The 17,097-nt window shown below is 50.1% G+C and overlaps 1 protein-coding gene across 4 annotated transcripts in view; it reads right to left on the bottom strand.

Moving 5' to 3' along the window:
• SHROOM2 (shroom family member 2) overlaps positions 1–17,097 on the bottom strand; it is a 157,969-nt gene that overhangs the window by 43,567 nt on the left and 97,305 nt on the right. For all 4 annotated transcript variants that reach the window (XM_017509913.2, XM_017509914.2, XM_037731855.1 and 1 more), the window contains 3 exons: positions 15,914–16,045; positions 10,408–12,760; positions 8,857–8,957 (listed from right to left, as the gene is read on the bottom strand). In XM_017509913.2, the coding sequence (XP_017365402.1) occupies positions 8,857–8,957; positions 10,408–12,760; positions 15,914–16,045 (2,586 nt within the window). The remainder of the gene's footprint in view (positions 1–8,856; positions 8,958–10,407; positions 12,761–15,913; positions 16,046–17,097) is intronic.

The following is a 17,097-nucleotide window of genomic DNA, read 5'->3' as shown; positions in this document are numbered from 1 at the left end:
CGGGGCTGACTCACAGAAAGAAACAAATGACTTGAGGGAAGGGGCCAGGCAAGTTCTGCAGGGGACATCCACATACGTGACTCAGAGGTTTCCTCATCTTGCTTCCTGCTTTAGGGCAGGGCAGGAAGGAATGTGGAGAAGCGAAGGGCCCCCGTGGCTGCTGGGTCCAGTGGAACAGTGGGGAATGCTGCCCCCACTGCCAGGGGGATCAGCAATGGCTGAAATCTAGCCAGGGTCCTCTTAGCAGGCCTGCAGGGAGGGTGACCTGATCACCATGTGGCTGCTTTTGTGCAATTATGGCAGAACTGAGTGGTCGCAGCAGGGACACTATGTCCCTCTGATTAAAAAATATTTATCATCTCATCTTCCACAAACGTTGTCAATCTCTGAGCTACAGCCAGTTAATGCACAGACTCATTCATTCATTCATTCATTTTTTTTGGAGACAAGAGTTTTGCTCTTCTTGCTCAGGCGCCCGCCACCACGGCCAGCTAATCTTTTATTTTTCGTAGAGACAGGGTTTCACCATGTTGGCCAGGCTGGTCTTGAACTCCTGACCTCAGGTGATCCACCCACCGCAGCCTCCCAGAGTGCCAGGATTATAGGCGTGAGCCACTACACCTGACCTCACAGACCCATTTTAAATTTAAAAAGTTTTCTTGTGGATTCCCAGTGTTGAGATTTTTTTTAAAGACTGAGATAAAATATATCATAAACTTTGCTCTTTAAAACAGTAGAGTTCAGCAGTTTTTAGTATAGTCACAGCAGTCACCACTATCTGATTCCAGAGGATTTTCTTTACTCCAGAAAGAAGCCCCGTGCCCATGAACAGTCTCTCCCTCATTTCTCCTCCCTCAACCCCTGACAGCCACTAATCTACTTTCTATCTACAGATGTGCCTATTCTGGACATCTTATATAAATGACATCATACAATATGTGGCTTTGATTTTTTTTATTAGACTAAGTATGTCTATATATGAAATCTGTTTGTTTCCTTATTTTTATAATTCTTAGGCTATAAAACACAAAACAAATTTGCAAGTGTCATGCAAGCAAAACTGTAAAGCCGACGTCAGGTGTATATGACAGGTGACATGGCTTCGCTGAGAGTGAACCACAACGCTCACGGCTCTGGGCAATGCAGTGTCGCTGCTTCTGAGCCCAGCTATCAAAGTTTCCTGGGTGCCACAGAAGGGCTCATCTCAGCCATCACTTTTCTTTCGACTAACATGACACAGAGCTCTGCTGGCATGGCATCGTGCTGTCCTGTCCCTCATCCACAGGGAGTGCATCATTTACAGGGGAGTCCTCAACTTCTTCTTTTCTCTCACCAAGGGTGACTGTGTCAGCACCGCGGTCAATGAGACTCCCACATACACACAGCCATGGTCAGGCAGCACACCATTCACAATGCTTGATTTTGATTCTAAGAGCTAGCATGGAAATGAACACAGAAAAATTTAAACTGGCAAAGAGGACAGACATGTTCCCAAGTGCCACGTGTGAGAAAGCCCAAAGGAGAAATACATCACTGGCTCCCGCACCGTCACCGTCACCGTCACCGCCCATGCGCCAGTCCTCCTGCGCCCTCCGGCCTTCTGGATTCTCATTGGGGTGGAGGCGGTGGCGAGCTGTGTGGTATGAAGGGGCCTGAAGCAGGCTGCTCAGCTGGCCCAGTGGGATGCACACCTGACACGTGCTGTGAGCTCTGGTGGCCTCCTCTGGGAATTCTTTGGGTTTGTGCAGATTTAAAAGACATAAAACTCGTGGGAATATTTGAATGCATTTTCTATTTATATTCAGAAGGAGGTAACTCAGAACTATTTCCTTTTTTATTTCAAATGTGTGGGCCTTCAGAAAACAGATGAGCTAAATCGATTTCTGAGACTAGCTGCAAGGACCTAACAGCCACATAAGACACTGAATCTATGGGACTCTTAAAACCAACTTTAAAAGTGAACACATTGGCTGGGTGCAGTGTGGTGGCTCACCCTTGTAATCCCAGCACGCTGAGAGGCTGAGGCAAGACGATCACTTGAGGTCAGGAGTTTGAGGCCAGTCTGCGCAACATGGTGAGACCCTGTCTCTACAAAAACTTTTTTAAAAAAATTAGCTAAGTAGGTGGCGCATGCCTGTGATCCCAGCTACTTGGGAGGATCGCTTGAGTTCGGAGGTCGAGGCTGCAGTGAGACATGTCTGGGCAACAGAACGAGACCCTGTCAATGAATCGATTAATCAATCTATACAGCCTTCAGGGTGAGTGCCTGTGTCCTCTCAGCCCAACCTGTGTGGAGGACTGGACTAGGACACAGTCAAGAGGAATGGTGGCTGGAGGAAGCTAAAGGGAAGAATGGACATCTATGTTTCCAGGTAGCTCTCTGGAGAAAGGTGAAAGCCACAAAGGATCCTGTAACATGCAAATTCAGCCAAGGTCAATCTAGAGGCTGAGAGCTTTGAAGAATGCAGCCAGCTGACAAGAAAGGAGGCCAGAGGAGAGGCAGAATGGAGGGGGGCTGTCACGTCAGCATGCGCTACAGGAGTCTCTCCCCCAAGAGAGGCTGCCGGGGGCTCCAGGTGGCTCATCTGGCTAGCGGGAACTCCTAGGTAGCTACCAGAGATGGGGCTGCTGCGAAACAAAGGGGCAGCTTTTGACAGGGCTGGATTCTTCTGGAAAGGCAAGTCTCAGGCCACAGCACGGGAGTCGCACGAGGGATGAAGGAGCCTGTGCGAGTACAGTTAAGTATATTGGCATCCAACCACAAGGCAGTAACTGTTGTATTTTTTGTAGAGATGGGGTCTTGCGAGGTTGCCCCAGCTAGTCTCGAACTCCTGGACTCAAGTGGTCCTCCTGCCTCAGCCTTCCAAAGTGCTAGGATTAGAGACACGTGCCACTGTGCCTTGCTCAATGACACAAATTCTGTTTGTAGAAGAATGCTTACCTGCCCCATCTAGAACTGAGATGCCTGAGTTAAATTTTCCTCTGCATTTCCCTCTGGCTTCCCTCAGCTCTGGCATCTCAGGGCATTGGTCACTTTCACCCTCCTTTTTTACGCTTCTCCCTCCACGTGACGGTTTTGTGGATCTGCTTCCCTGTTCTTGCTTCTCCTTCTTAGCCCAAATCCTATAACCATAAACTATCACCTGAAAGATATTCCTTCTAAATAATGTAGTCACGAGACCAAACCAACAAGTAAATAAACGGTGGCCGTCTGTCATGGTTCTGGGTTTCTTAAGTCCCCATGGGTATAAATGTAACGAAAAACTGTAGTTGGTAAGACATTTAAAAACAAGGCCAGGTGTGGTGGCTCACGCTTGTAATGCCAGCACTTTGGGAGGCTGAGATGGGTAGATTGCTTGAGCCCATAAGTTCAAGATCACCTTGGGCAACATGGCGAGCCCTCATCTCTACAAAAAATACAAAAATTACCCGCCATGGTGGTGTGCACCTGTAGTCCCAGCTACACCAGAGGCTGAGGTGGGAGGATCACTTGAGCCCAGGAGGTGGAGGCTGCAGTGAGCAGAGGTCGCACCACTGCACTCCAGCCTGGGAGACAGGGCAAGATCCTGTCTCCAAAAACAACAAAGACATAAAAACAAGCCCACTAGACCCAGGCCGCAGTCTTTCTCTACAGCTAGCGTTTATCCCTTCTGGAGTGAGAGTGTTACGTCCACAAGTACTCCCTGCACAAGAAGAACCTTTCTGTTCAGCATGCAGTACTGCACTGTATAAAGCTATGCAGAATGCTGGGATCTGCCTCGACAAAATTCCAAGATCAAGTTTCACCTTTTTTATCCTGACCTGATCTAGCACAGTCTTCATAATTACCTAGCAGAGCAGCTCAGAATGGAAAGCTTCAATTGCCCTGAGCTAATTGAAGGCCAAGGAAAGCAAATGTCTGTCCTAAAGTGACAAATGAGGGGGAGAGCCTGGATGACAAATCTGTTACTTATTCTGAAATCTACATGTAAGAAGCTTGTTTTGTAAATGAAAAATTGGTCTTCACATGAACCTCTGTACACTAAGTCACCTCTCAGGGTAAACATCGAGGAAGATGACCCTCAGGTTGGTTCAGCTTGTTTATAATTATATGAAAGCAAATTTTCCCCTAAAGAGCTCTATTTCATATGCATTCAATTTTGCAGCTGGTATTGGGATTTAGAATATACTCTCATACTTCGCCTCCCCTCCCATCTGTCCCAACAAAACACAAGCCTGAGGTCAGTGCCAGCTCATCAGCACTTGGCAGTGGCTCCTGCAGGCGGGGGCGGAAGTGGCTGCAAGAAGGCAGAGAAGGAAGACACTGCCAGCACCCACAGCTTCAGGGGCCACCCCCAGATCTCACTTCTGGCAGCGCCAGTCTCTGGAGCTGCCCAGAACACAGTCCTCATCCAAGGCCTCTCGAAATTAAGGAGCAATGAACAAATGTGGTACATCTAAACTTTCCTACAAGGTCTAAAATCTCATACCAAAAAACAAATTTGTGCTACCAAATTTATTTTGAGACGTTTATGTCTTCTTGATTCCAAATGCCATGCTAGTGTAGAAGGATAAGTAAAGCCCATTTCACTTACTAGTGTGTAAACTAAAATCCTAAATAAAATTTTAGGACACAGAATATACCAATATGGAAAGATTATTCACCACAATCAAGAAAGACTGACTCAAGGAAGGTCAGGCTGGTATCTATCCATTCAGCCACCAATACATCTGCTTATACATCCACCTACTCATCCTTCTATCCATTTTCCCATTCACTCACCCATCCACCTTGCCATACTTCCATCCATCCATGCACTCATGTATCCATTCATCCACTTACCCTCCCATCCATCCATCCATCCACTCACTCTCCCTTTCATCCATCCATCCATCTACTTACTTTTCCATTCGTCCATCTATCCACCCACCTAGCCATCCACCCACCCATCCACCCACCCACTTACCTTCCCATCCATCCACTCATCCATCCATCCACTTACTCTTCCATCCATCCATCCACCTACCCACCCATCCACTTACCCTCCCATCTATCCATACACCTCTACATCCAGCCACATACCCATCTATCCATCCATCCACTTACTCTTCCATTCATCCATCTATTCATCCATGTACTCCTACATCCCATCCATCCATCTATCCACTTACCCTTCCATCTATCCATCTATCCATCCACCCACCGTCCACACCCTCCATCTATCTACATGAGGACTGGTCCATCCATCTGTGTACTCATCTACCCATCTGTGCATCCACCAGTCCTCCATCCGCTAACCATTTATTGAGCATGTAATATGTGCAGGAATTATGTCAGGTACAGGGTACTGAGAAATGAAAAAGTAAAATCCAGTCTTCCAGGAGCCAACAGTCCAGCCCAGAAGACAGCAAGGACAGGTGAAGGTGTGCAAATATATCCGTGATGTAAGAGTCACTGTCCCTCTGCCAGACCATCCCAGTCTAAAGAGGTTACCACATTCATAGGGCAGTGGATGTCCACTTTCAAGGTAAAGTCTTAAAGGTGGAATGACTTCAGTTGCACAGTGCCAAGGAATCCTCCAGTCAGATTTCTCAAAAAGCCCTCCAGTCAGGTTTTGACAGATGCCCCTCTTCTCTGCCACCTACAGGACGACAGCTCCCACTTCCCTTCATCTTAAAGGCTTTCACATCTGTCATGAATGTAAAGCATGGTCAGCTGAAGGGTGGGATGACACTTCCAGAAAGAGCTGACAGCAGGTAGAAGTGATTGCTACAGAGGTAAAACGGAAAAGTAGGGACATTTCTCCCAGTGTTAGAGACTGAACTGTGTTCCACAAAATCCATGTGCTGAAGCCCTAACTCTTAGTATCTCAGAATGTGACTGTATTGGAAGACAGGGCCTTAGAAGAAGTAATTAAGGTAAAACTAGGTAATTAGGGCCATTAGGGAGGGCTCTGATCCAATAGGACTGGGATCCTTATAAGAAGAAATGAGGATACTGAAACGCACAGAGGAACGACTCTGTGAGGACACAGGGAGAAGACGGCATCTACAAGCCTAGGAGAGAAGCCCCAGCAGGAACCAGCCCTGTTCACACCTTGATGTGGAACTTCCAGCCTCCAGGACTGTGGGGGGATCCATTTTTGTTTGAGCCCCTGAGTCTGAGGGAGTTTGTCACTGCCACACCAGGTAACAGACAGACCAAGCATTCAAGGGGCCCCAAGTCAGTAGGCAAGAGCATTTCCCCAAAGCAGGCTCCTGCTGGCTATGATGCCTGAGCCTGAGGGTCTGGGGTGAAGCCTCTGGTGGCAGTGGACTGTTCAGAACAGAAAAGCTACAGGGAAGCAAATGTGCTGGGTCTGCTCCCTCAGGTTCAGGTCTGTTTCAGCTCAAACACCACCTGTTTCCCCCTAACCCAGCCAGTAGTCACTTTGCTCTCTCTTCCTCTGAGCTTCATGTAACTTTAAAACAAAATTACAAATAATGTATCATCACTTCAATCTGCCCTCTTTGTCTTTATATTAACATAGGATCTCGAACCTCACAAAAAATGTTCTATTTGGTTCGCATGAGCAACAACAACAAAAAATAATTCCGATCTCAACATTCTTTTGTTATCCAAACAGAATACAACAACACTTTTTCTCGTCATGCGTTGGTTATCAGAGCAGTACTTCATATGATTTACACAGACATATTTACATTATTTTAAATTTATGCAAAACATTGGGTATCTTCAAACCTTTATAGTCTAGATTTTCTTTTCAGTGAGCAAAGGACAATCCTTTGCCTGAACTTTGACTTCTATCATTCTCCATTTTAAGTTTTCAAGTGTATTTTTTCTCACTGATCCTTCAGAAATGAAAGTCTCTGAAAAAAGTTGAAAACTTTTCAACCTACATATTCTCAAATTTCATCGTGCCTCACCACTCAAAAAAAAAAAAAAAAAAAAAAAAAAAGCACACAATTCTGAAAATTGCTGGGTTGGTAGCTCAAAAGCAGAGAGTTTCTGGAACTAATTTCTTTGGAGTGGTTATGCAGTCTGCTGGGAGACACGGCCTTGATGAATGAAGCATGGGCCCCCCGCTTCCTCTCGACCCTTTCAGCATTGACAACGCTATTCACTCACTCACACACAGCCTGCACATGACAGCTGTTCAGGGCGACCCCCTCCACGCAAAGCAGAGCGACCCACTCCCACCAGCACGGGTGCCTTCTGCACAGCTGATACGCTCATGGCATCAGGCAGAGCACAGGAGCACAGCAAGGCCCGCAAGTGAACAGCCCATCAAGCACTGCCCAAGATGCACTGCACGGCCGGCCTCAATGGCCTGGGAGCTGGCTTGGAGAACAGACTGCAGCTGGCACGCGGCACGTGACCCATTAGGAATCCACAGACATAAAGCTCTAATTGTGCTTCTCAGACACAGCTAAATTCTGTAGGTGGATTATTCGTCGGCCTTTCTGACCCACACATTCTTGGTTTCAGCCTCGGAGTCTGTTAAGTAACTGCAGAGACTTCCTACACAATCACACACACAATATCAATCCTGTCGCTGCAGAGTCACATAAATATTTGATCCCCTTGTAGAAGACTAACAGCTCTCAGTTTAAAGCCAAATGGGATAAAACGCCATTACATGAGGCTCTTGAAAGCAAACTTTTTAATTGGTAATTTCTGCAACAGAACCTTGAGTTTTGAGGTGTTTAATTTGAATGTCACGGCAATCACACAAGATTCTCAAGGCGACAAAAAAATCCACACCCGGGGACCCTGCCATGCATTTACTCCCACCCCTCCATCCGCCTTTTTAAAACAAGATTGCACCACATCTTCTGCAGAGATGCACGCTCTCTCCTCTTGCCCTCCTGGTGTGATGAAGGGCAAGATTATAAATACATATATTTTTTGAGACAGGGTCTCGCCCTGTTGCCCAGGCTGGAGTGCAGTGGCGTGATCCCCACTCACTGCAACCTCCACTTCCTGGGTTCAAGTGATTCTCGTGCTTGACCAAGTAGCTCAGCCTCCCGAGTAGCTGGGACTACAGGCACTTGCCACCACACCTGGCTAATTGTTTTTTTTTTTTTTTCTATTTTTAGTGGAGACAGGATCTCGCCTTGTTGCCCATGCTGGTCCTGAACTCCTGAGCTCAAGCGATTCACCTGCCTCAGCCTCCCAAAGTGCTGGGAATACAGGTGTGAGCCACCACACCCAGCCCAAATTATACTATGTATTTAATCTAACCCTATCCTCACTGCAACTATGTGGCTATGATGCACATTCTGGAATAATGGCACAAAATGCTTTAATCTCCTGTGGCTGCCACAGTTCCTGCAGATGCTTGCAGCCTCTCTTTGGGAGTTGACTGACTTGATTTCTATTTTAAAGCTCAAAATTAACTCATTAACTAGGTCCAATTTAGGAAGGCCTGCCCTGTTCCTTTCTTACTAACAATCCTTAGAGGCAACTCTGATTTCCAGGCCGCGGCTAGTCACACAGCTGTGTGCTAGATAGCTAAAGCTGCCCTTCTGTCAGGCTCTCTGTGCAAAGCGTGCAGCTCCAGTTTGTTAAATGGGACTTCTCATTCTTTCTCCATAAGCAGTCTTACCGTGCGGAAAACACAGTAGCCATTTTAAGAACCAAAAAATGTCACCGCCGCGAAAGAAGGCCTCCCCGCCCTGGGCTGTATCTCCCGGCAGGGCTGCAGGGTGCGCAGACATCCAGTGCACCAGGGATACTGGAAATCACGCTGGATTTCAGCCGCTTTGGGTTTGGCAAAAGCCAGACGTCTAGCCATGTTAACCAAACACTCACCCACTGTACAGAAGCCCACCCCCGGACACCTCTTCAGTAACTCTGAAACAAATTTCACCCACCTCGGCGTGGACTGTCCCTCCTCGGCACAGACTGCGGAGAGAAACTCTTCTCTGTGCTCACCGGGGTCCCCTGCCTGCCTTCGTGGTTCGACAGAAGCTTCCTGCAAAGGGCAACACAATAAGACACCAAGTCCTCAAGCTGCCTTCCTCAGGACATCTGTGATTATGAAAGCCCTCATTTGTGGGTTCGCCTTGCCAGGGCAGCTCTACAAAGCATTTCATTGAGACGCCTGAACTAAGACCCCGCGTCTACTTCTGTTCTAGGCAGGAAACAACTCCTACGTGAAGCCTGTAAAAGTGTGTGGCACAATTGGCCAAAAGAAATAAAATAAAATACAGCTGGTCACAAATTATAGCGGTGAAACCTCAAGCTCTAGGACTCGTCAGAGCCCGGGATTCTGGGATTCTTTGCTCCTGGCAGAGCAAGCGTGGAATTCTCAGAGGTCATGCTGAATAGCCACAAGCCAGGGTATCCAACGGCGGAAACAAACACTCACAGCTTCTGTGTGGTTTTTCAGAGCCGGGACACCACAGAGCAAACCAGCAGCTTTCTTTCCATGCACATATTAGATATCTTGTATTAAATCTACGAAGGGTTCTTTTTTTTTTTTTTTTTTTTTTGAGATGGAGTCTTGCTCTTTTGCCAAGGCTAGAGTACTGTGGTGAGAACAGTTCACTGCAACCTCAACCTCCTGGGTACCACCACACCTGGCTAAGTTTTTTTGCTTTGTTGTAGAGATATGGTCTGGCTTTGTTGCCCAGACTGATCTGGAACTCCTGGCCTCAAGTGATCATCCTTCCTAAGCCTTCCAAAGTGCTAGAATTACAAAGACGCCACCCTAGATTCTTTTAAAAAGAAATTGCATCTATCGCTGCAGAACTTTTTTTTTTTCCTTTGAGATATGCAGATGTAATAGGGAGAAAATGCTTTCAAAGGGGGCAGGGGCCAGAGAGAAAGAGACTGTCAACTTTGAAGCAGGGCTGAGAAATATGCAGTTTTCTGGAAAGCTTGACATTAACTTTCACCATCAAAACTCTCACTTTAAAAAAGTGCAACAACTTAATGTGTTTTAAATACATTTTGCCCCAGAGCAATCCTTAAAAATACTTGCAAATAAAAACTAGAATACTAAAAAGACCCAAATACCATAAACATTAAATGTCATCCATCAGTGTTTGAAAAGTGGCTACTGTATGTTGTTTTAAGCTTTTACATAAACCACATATTTCCATGTCAGAGGGGTTAGTTATCATTCTCCATAGTTCCCCTCCAAGTTGTTTGCTGAGTATGAAGGTAGGAGCAAGCTACTTAAGGGGAAAGAAAGTTAAAGCCAGAGATTATGGCAATGAGAATGAGAATGAAAAATGTGGGTTTTCGGGAATGTGTCACTTTTGTCCCCGAATACCTCCAGGAGATCTGGGAAAGGTAATTGCTTGCACAGCTGAAGCTGAGTAACCCTGGCGTCAGCCACCGCATTCTGGGTGTGTCCTGTCCTGGTGTTAAGACGACCGTCAAGGGGGGCCATGCCCCCACTGTGGCTCCACGCTTACCTGCTTGTAGTGGTCTGTGGACGGCGAAGACCGGGACCTCCCGTGAACATGCTGTGGCCTCTCGTGTGGGTCCAGGCCCACATCCAGGATGTCATCTGCTGAGTGGCAGCGCCCAGAGCTCCTGGCCTCCAGAGGCTTCCTCTGTTCCTTCCAGGAGGCCTGATACTCTGCAAAGGTGCCGAGCCTCCGTGGTGGGTCCGACGGCCCTACCTTCTCCGCTATGCTGTGAGCGCTGAGGCTCTCACCAAGGGAGGTGGTGCAAGACCAGGGCTCCGCGCCCTCACAGGTACGGCCTGCTGTCCTCGGCCTCTCCGGCTTGTCTCTTGAGACTCCGTGAAGAGCTTGCCTCTGTGCAGGCCTCTGGGAAATGGGTTTGCTCGTTTCTTCAAAAAACTTCCACCTGTCGGCAAACGTGCCCATGGTATCCTCAGATGTCCTGGGGTGCTGGTGAGGACTGTAGCCCCCCATGAGGCCCACCTCATTCATCTTCTCAGGTTCCGAGTAGGACTTCAGTTTCTGCTCAGCTGTGAAGCGCCTCCGGCCTCCAATGCGGGGCAGGTGGGACCCACCACCTGCAGATGAGGGCGGCTGGGCCGGGCCTGCCTCCCAGAAGTGGGGCACGGCATCTGGATCCCCCATCTGGTGTTCTAGTGACTCTGCGTACGGGTCTGCTGGACTGGGGTCCAAGTCGCGGCACTTGAAGGATGTGGCCCTCAGGACCCGGGCTTGGGCCTCCTTCAGGTGGTCTTTATAGGTGCCAGCGAGGGGTGCTTCCTGGGTGCCACCTCCCGACTCGGCCCTCCAGTGGCCGCTGGCATTCTCTGAGTCACCTGCTGCAGTCAGAGCCACTGTGCTCCGGCTCTTCTGCAGCTTGGCTCTACGCATCTGGATCTCGTTCCGCAGGGTGGTGGCAAAGCGGTCGCTTCTCCGGGTGGGCTTGCCTACCTGGGCGTCGAATGGCGGTGGTGTGGCAGCGCTGCTCTCTGGGCTGCTCTCGGGCTGGTGCTTTCCCTCCTGGGTTAGGGAGTGCAGCAGGGGTGTCTCCTGAGGGCAGATCCTGCTGCTGTCCCCGTCTGCCCACGGGAAGCCAGCTGCTGGCCGCTGGCTGGCTTTTTCCCCACGGCTGAACCTGGGAGGCTCCTGGGCTCCCACGGAGTGGCCCTCGGCCCCTGTGTCCAGCGAGTAACACTGTCCTATCTCGCAGGCATCTGGAGGACCATCTGGCTGAGGTAGGTGGCGGCGTGGGCTCTGGCCCACCAGGGGTTGGGGAAGATGCTCGAGGGCCCTGGGGGCTGTGTCAGAAGGCCAGCATCCCGCCCGGAGCTGCGCCGCTTGCAGGCCTACCTGCACACGGGGCGGCCAGGGGGCCTTCCAGCCACTCCCCAGCTTCTGGTCACAGCTGCTGAGCCCCCTCACCTGAGGAGGGCTGTCGTTCTGGGAGCTGGCAGCTGCTGGCTCCTGTCCGAGGCTGTCAGCACAGAGAGTGCTGTGGTCGCTGTACGGTGGAGGGTGGCGGCCACTACGAGGGGACTGTGGAAAGCGCACGTCTGAGCTGGACAGAGAAGCCTGCAGCCTGCCGGAAGCTCCTTGGAGGGTGTCCTTGGAGGGCGGCCAGCTGCCGTCTGCGCGGACCTCCCGCAGGCAGCCCGGGCCTCCCGAACCCTTCCAGAGGCTCCCCGGGTGTGCTGACCTCCATGGCCGATCAGTGGGCTCTTGTCTCCAGTCACTGCGGGGCTGAGCCTGAGCCAGGGCCGTAAAGTACTGCGCCGCGGCCGCCTCTGAGAACACAGGGCCCTGGGCCTTCTCGTGGCTCTTGGTGGCAGCAAAGCTGTCACTGCGGAGAGGGGGAATGGGAGGAGGTGGGGAGGACGGTGCTTTCTTCTTATCAGGAACATACCAGACTGGCCCAAAATTGGACCTCCCAGGGGCAGCCAGCTTGGGCTCGACATTATACTCTGGCCTGGGACCTTTGCCACTGTCACTGGGGACCCTGGGCGGGAAACACCTGGGCTTCTCCTCCAAGCCCTGATGGTCTCCTGCAGCCTGAGCCTGCCGGCCACCCTGCCTGGAAGCCTCCCAGAGGCCCACGCTGTAGAGGATGTTCTCTGCGGAGGAGGTATCGGCCTTGGACAAGGTGTGGTCAGGAGTGCTGGAGCTCGTAGAGAAGGAGCCGTAGGCTGAGTCGCGCTTGCTGTGGGCGCCCAGGTGGTCGATGCTGCTGTTGGACTTGGCCGCTGAGAGGCGATCGGAGGGGTGGTCCAGGCTGTCAACACTCCCCAGGGAGCTGCAGTGGTCTAAGGTTCGCTGTAGGTTCGTCTGCTCCCAGGAACTGGACAGGTCATGGGAGGAAGAACTGCAAGAATGAGAAGAACAAGGCACGGTGTGCTTTAGCGTCAGCAATGGCAAAGGGCAAGGGTGGTAGACACAGCTGGCCCTCTGTGGAAATACCAAAACGCTAAACAATAACTTCCCAGGGTCAAGGTGCCAGGGCTGAGGTTGCAGCTCAGCACATGGATTTCAGTAGATACAGGGAGCAACTGAGCACAGGCTGAAAAGACTGTGTCCTTGCCACTGCATGCCTTATTACTAGACAGAAGCCTTTCAACCCTAGCGCACATTCTCAGCCTGATGCCCAGGTGGCTGGCAGGCAACGTCTGCATTTACATGTCTATGGTCAATCAATAGCTAAGTGCAGGGGTGGGCACACCACAACCCAGGTGGTTGTTGTTGGGTGTGTGTGTGTGTGTGTGTGTGTGTGTGTGTGTGTGTGTGTGTGTGTGTATGTGTAGTACAGAGTGTGATCTCAGCTCACTGCAACCTTCGCCTCCCAGGTTCAAGCAATTCTCCTGCCTAAACCGCCCAAGTAGCTGGGATTATAGGTGCCTGTCACCACGCCAGGCTAATTGTTTTGTATTTTTAGTAGAGATGGGGTTTCACCATGTTGGCCAGACAGGTCTCAAATTCCTGACCTCAAGTGATCTGCCCGCCCCTCGGCCTCCCAAAGTGCTGGGATTACAGACATGAGCCACCGTACCCGGCCAAAATGGTTCTGTATGTTTTATGGTGGGGGGAAGAAATCAAAGGTATATAATTTCTCCTATTTCACCTGTGAAAATGGTATGAAATTCAAATTTTAGTTCATATGTGAAGCTTTACTGGAATCCGACTGTGCCCATGTGTGTACATATCGTCTGTGGCTGCTCTTGGGCTATAATGCATAGTTGAGTAACTGCAACAGAGACGTGTGGCCCACAAGGCCAAAAACATTTACTAGTTGGCCTGTTACAGACCAGGTTTGGTGGCTCACACCTGAAATTGCAGTGCTTTGAGAGGCTGAGGCCAGAGGATCACTCAAGGCCAGGAGTTTGAGACCAGCCTTACTTAGCAACATAGTGAGACCCCCCATCTCTATAAAAACTTTTTAAAAAATTGGCTAGACGTGGTGGTGCATGCCTGTAGTCCCAGCTACTTGGGAGGCTAAAGTGGGAAGATGGCTTGAGCCTGGGAGGTTGAGGCTGCAGTGAGCTGTACCAGCACCACAGCACTCCAGCCCGGGCAACAGAGTGAAACCTTGTCTCAATAATAATAATAATACCACCACACACTGCTATGTTCAGCTTTCAGCTAACTGGTTACACCCTGGAGGGTTATTGGAGTTAACATCAAAAAACACAGGCTCCTAAGCAGAATGGCATCTAAGAGGATGAAATTAATGGTGAGTTGAGACATTGATTCCTCTGTAAGGTAATAATTGTGTGACTGAGAGCTCTCAATGGGGAAACTATCCAGAATGTGAAATGCTTTCTTTAAAGCTCAACAAAGCTGAGATGTTCACCCTTCAAGAGGAAAAAGCTGTTGCTCCACTAGGCTGGGGGAGAGCAAGGATGAGAGAACCGCGTGACCAGGACAGAACACTGGAGAATGACTGGCTGTCGTCATCTGCGGGAGGGAGACGACTGTTTGGGATTCCCACCATCTTCTATGAGAACAGACCACGTATCCTCAAACCCAGGGCATGCTCCTGATTACCCACCAATACTCCAAAGGGGATTTTTCTGTGAGATCCCAAATCCAAGCAGATCTAGAGAACACTGAGCACTGTTTCCACACATATGTGGGCAGTACCCATGTTCCTTTCATCAAGAGACTGCCAAATGGGCTTAATGGAGATCTCCTTGCCTTAAGTCACTTAAGGAATAAAATAAAAGGCCCACTGTTCACTTAAGTGTTACTACTCAGTTGAGAATCCATGCTTTTTTTTTTTTTCCCCCTCAAAAACACACTGGGCTCTAAATGTCATCATCTTTTGTCACTTTAGAGATAATGCTATATTTCAGAAGTTCTTCCTTCTCGTCATATAAATCTTTACCTTGCAATTTTACAGACCAGGATTTTTTTTCTTTTTTTTAAGAGATGAGGTCTTGCTCTATTTTCCAGGCTAGAGTGCAGTGGTGCGATCATAGCTTACTGCAGCCTTGAACTCCTGGGCTCAAGTGATCCTACTGCCTCAGTCTCCTGAGTAGCTGGGATTACAGGTGTGCACACAATGCCCAGCTAATTCTACCTTATTTTTAGTAGAGAAGGGGTCTTGCTGTGTTGACCTGGGTGGTCTTGAACTCAAGCAATCTTCCCACCTTAGCCTCCCAAAGTGTTGGGATGATAGGCATGAACCACTATGCCCAGTCAAGACCAGTATTCATTGACAGCCAAAAACGGAGTGGTTACATTAACTCCAAACACACACACATGCCTGCGTGCACACATACACACACAAACATGCTCACTTATACACACTCACACACAGTACACATATGCACATACAAACAGATACACATGCGCACATACAGGCACAAACACATACAGATAGACACATGAACACATATACATACAAGGACACACACATTTAGAAATACACATGCACACTCACACCCCTCCCACACACCCACAAACACACACACAGATACATACGCACACGCACCAAAACCAGACTATCTGCTGTTACTGCCATCCTCTTAACAGGAGACTAGTGAGGATACTGCCCCTAATCCCAAGAGGGTCGAGGGGAGAGGCTGCCAAAGCTTAACAGAACCTCTTGGATGCTTTTACAAGATACACCTGCCGCCCCATATATATCTCCTGCCTTCCAGTCCACACGTAAAACCCTGGAAAGGAGAAGGATGCTGTTGACGCTACCCCACCAGCTCAGAACCCTACTGCCTGGCATCCCGCCTGGCCAATCCCAAAGGAGCTTGGCTGAGACCCAAATCCTATGCTCCCCTTCTCACTCATGCCCTGTCTTGCCATTTCATTTTGTGTCACACGCTTGCCTGTTCCGTGAAAAATTCAGAGCACTCCAACTGTGATTACATGTCGGTGGCCCAATCTCATCAGAAACATCGAAATCATTCTGTAGTCAGGAATTGTGCTCTCCTGACAGGTTGGAAGGCCTGGGAGCCTGAAGAAAGGCTGAACAAACCTGGCATCCTGGACAGGACTGTGTACCTACCTTGCGTGGTGTCGGCTGGACCAGGAAGGGCAGCCGCTGGCAGAGGGGAATGGGGAGGCCGCTAGCTCACGGTGGCTGTCAGAGAACTTGGTGGCATGCCAGGAGTGAGGCCTCCAGCCCAGCTCGCTCCTCCTGGAAAAGAGCACAGCGGGGCAGGGGTCAGGGACTGCACACAGAGCACGCCCTCGTGCCAAACAGTGCAGGCGACTTGGGACCGCACACAGGGCATGCACTCGTGCCAAACAGTGCAGGGGGCTTGGGGACCGCACACAGCGCGCGTGCTCTCATGCCGAACAGTGTAGGGGGCTTGGGAACCACACACAGGGCACATGCTCGTGCCAAACAGTGCAGGGAGCTTGGGGACCGCACACAGCGCGTGTGTTCTCATGCCAAACAGTGCAGGGTGCTTGGGGACTGCACACAGGGCACATGCTCATGTCAAACAGTGCAGGGGGCTCGGGGACTGCACACAGCACGCGTGCTCTCATGCCGAACAGTGCAGGGGGCTTGGGAACCACACACAGGGCACATGCTCATGTCAAACAGTGCAGGGGGCTCGGGGACTGCACACAGCACGCGTGCTCTCATGCCAAACAGTGCAGGCGGCTTGGGGACTGCACACAGGGCACATGCTCGTGTCAAACAGTGCAGGGGGCTCGGGGACCGCACACAGCATGTGTGCTCTCATGCCAAACAGTACAGGGGGCTCGGGGACTGCACACAGGGCACATGCTCATGTCAAACAGTGCAGGGGGCTTGGGGACTGCACACAGTGCACATGCTCTCATGCCAAACAGTTCAGGGGGCTTGGAAACCGCACACAGGGCACACGTTCGTGTCAAACAGTGCAGGGGGCTTGGGGACCCGCACACAGCGTGTGTGCGCTCGACTCAAACAGTGCAGGGGGCTGAGAGAATGCACACAGCACGCGCGCTTGTGCCAAACAGTGCAGAGATGGACACTGGTCATAGTAACTCGGGCAGGTACACAGCACCATGTTCAGGGGCTGCCCACTGAATCTGCACCCACACCTTCTTTTTAGACTTTTGTTCACCATCCATTTGCCCTAACGCAGAATGAGAATCACAGGCTCTACATGTGCAGCACCCTTATCTTTATTTTTGAGACAGAGTCTCACTGTCACCCAGACTGGAGTGCAATGGCATGATCTTGGCTCACTGCAA

This window comes from Cebus imitator, unplaced genomic scaffold (genome assembly GCF_001604975.1).
Source record: "Cebus imitator isolate Cc_AM_T3 unplaced genomic scaffold, Cebus_imitator-1.0 Scaffold426, whole genome shotgun sequence".
In the NCBI taxonomy this organism is placed as follows: Eukaryota; Metazoa; Chordata; class Mammalia; order Primates; family Cebidae; genus Cebus; species Cebus imitator.
Note: the sequence above shows the minus strand (reverse complement) of the source record. Positions and strands in the feature narration are given on the sequence as shown.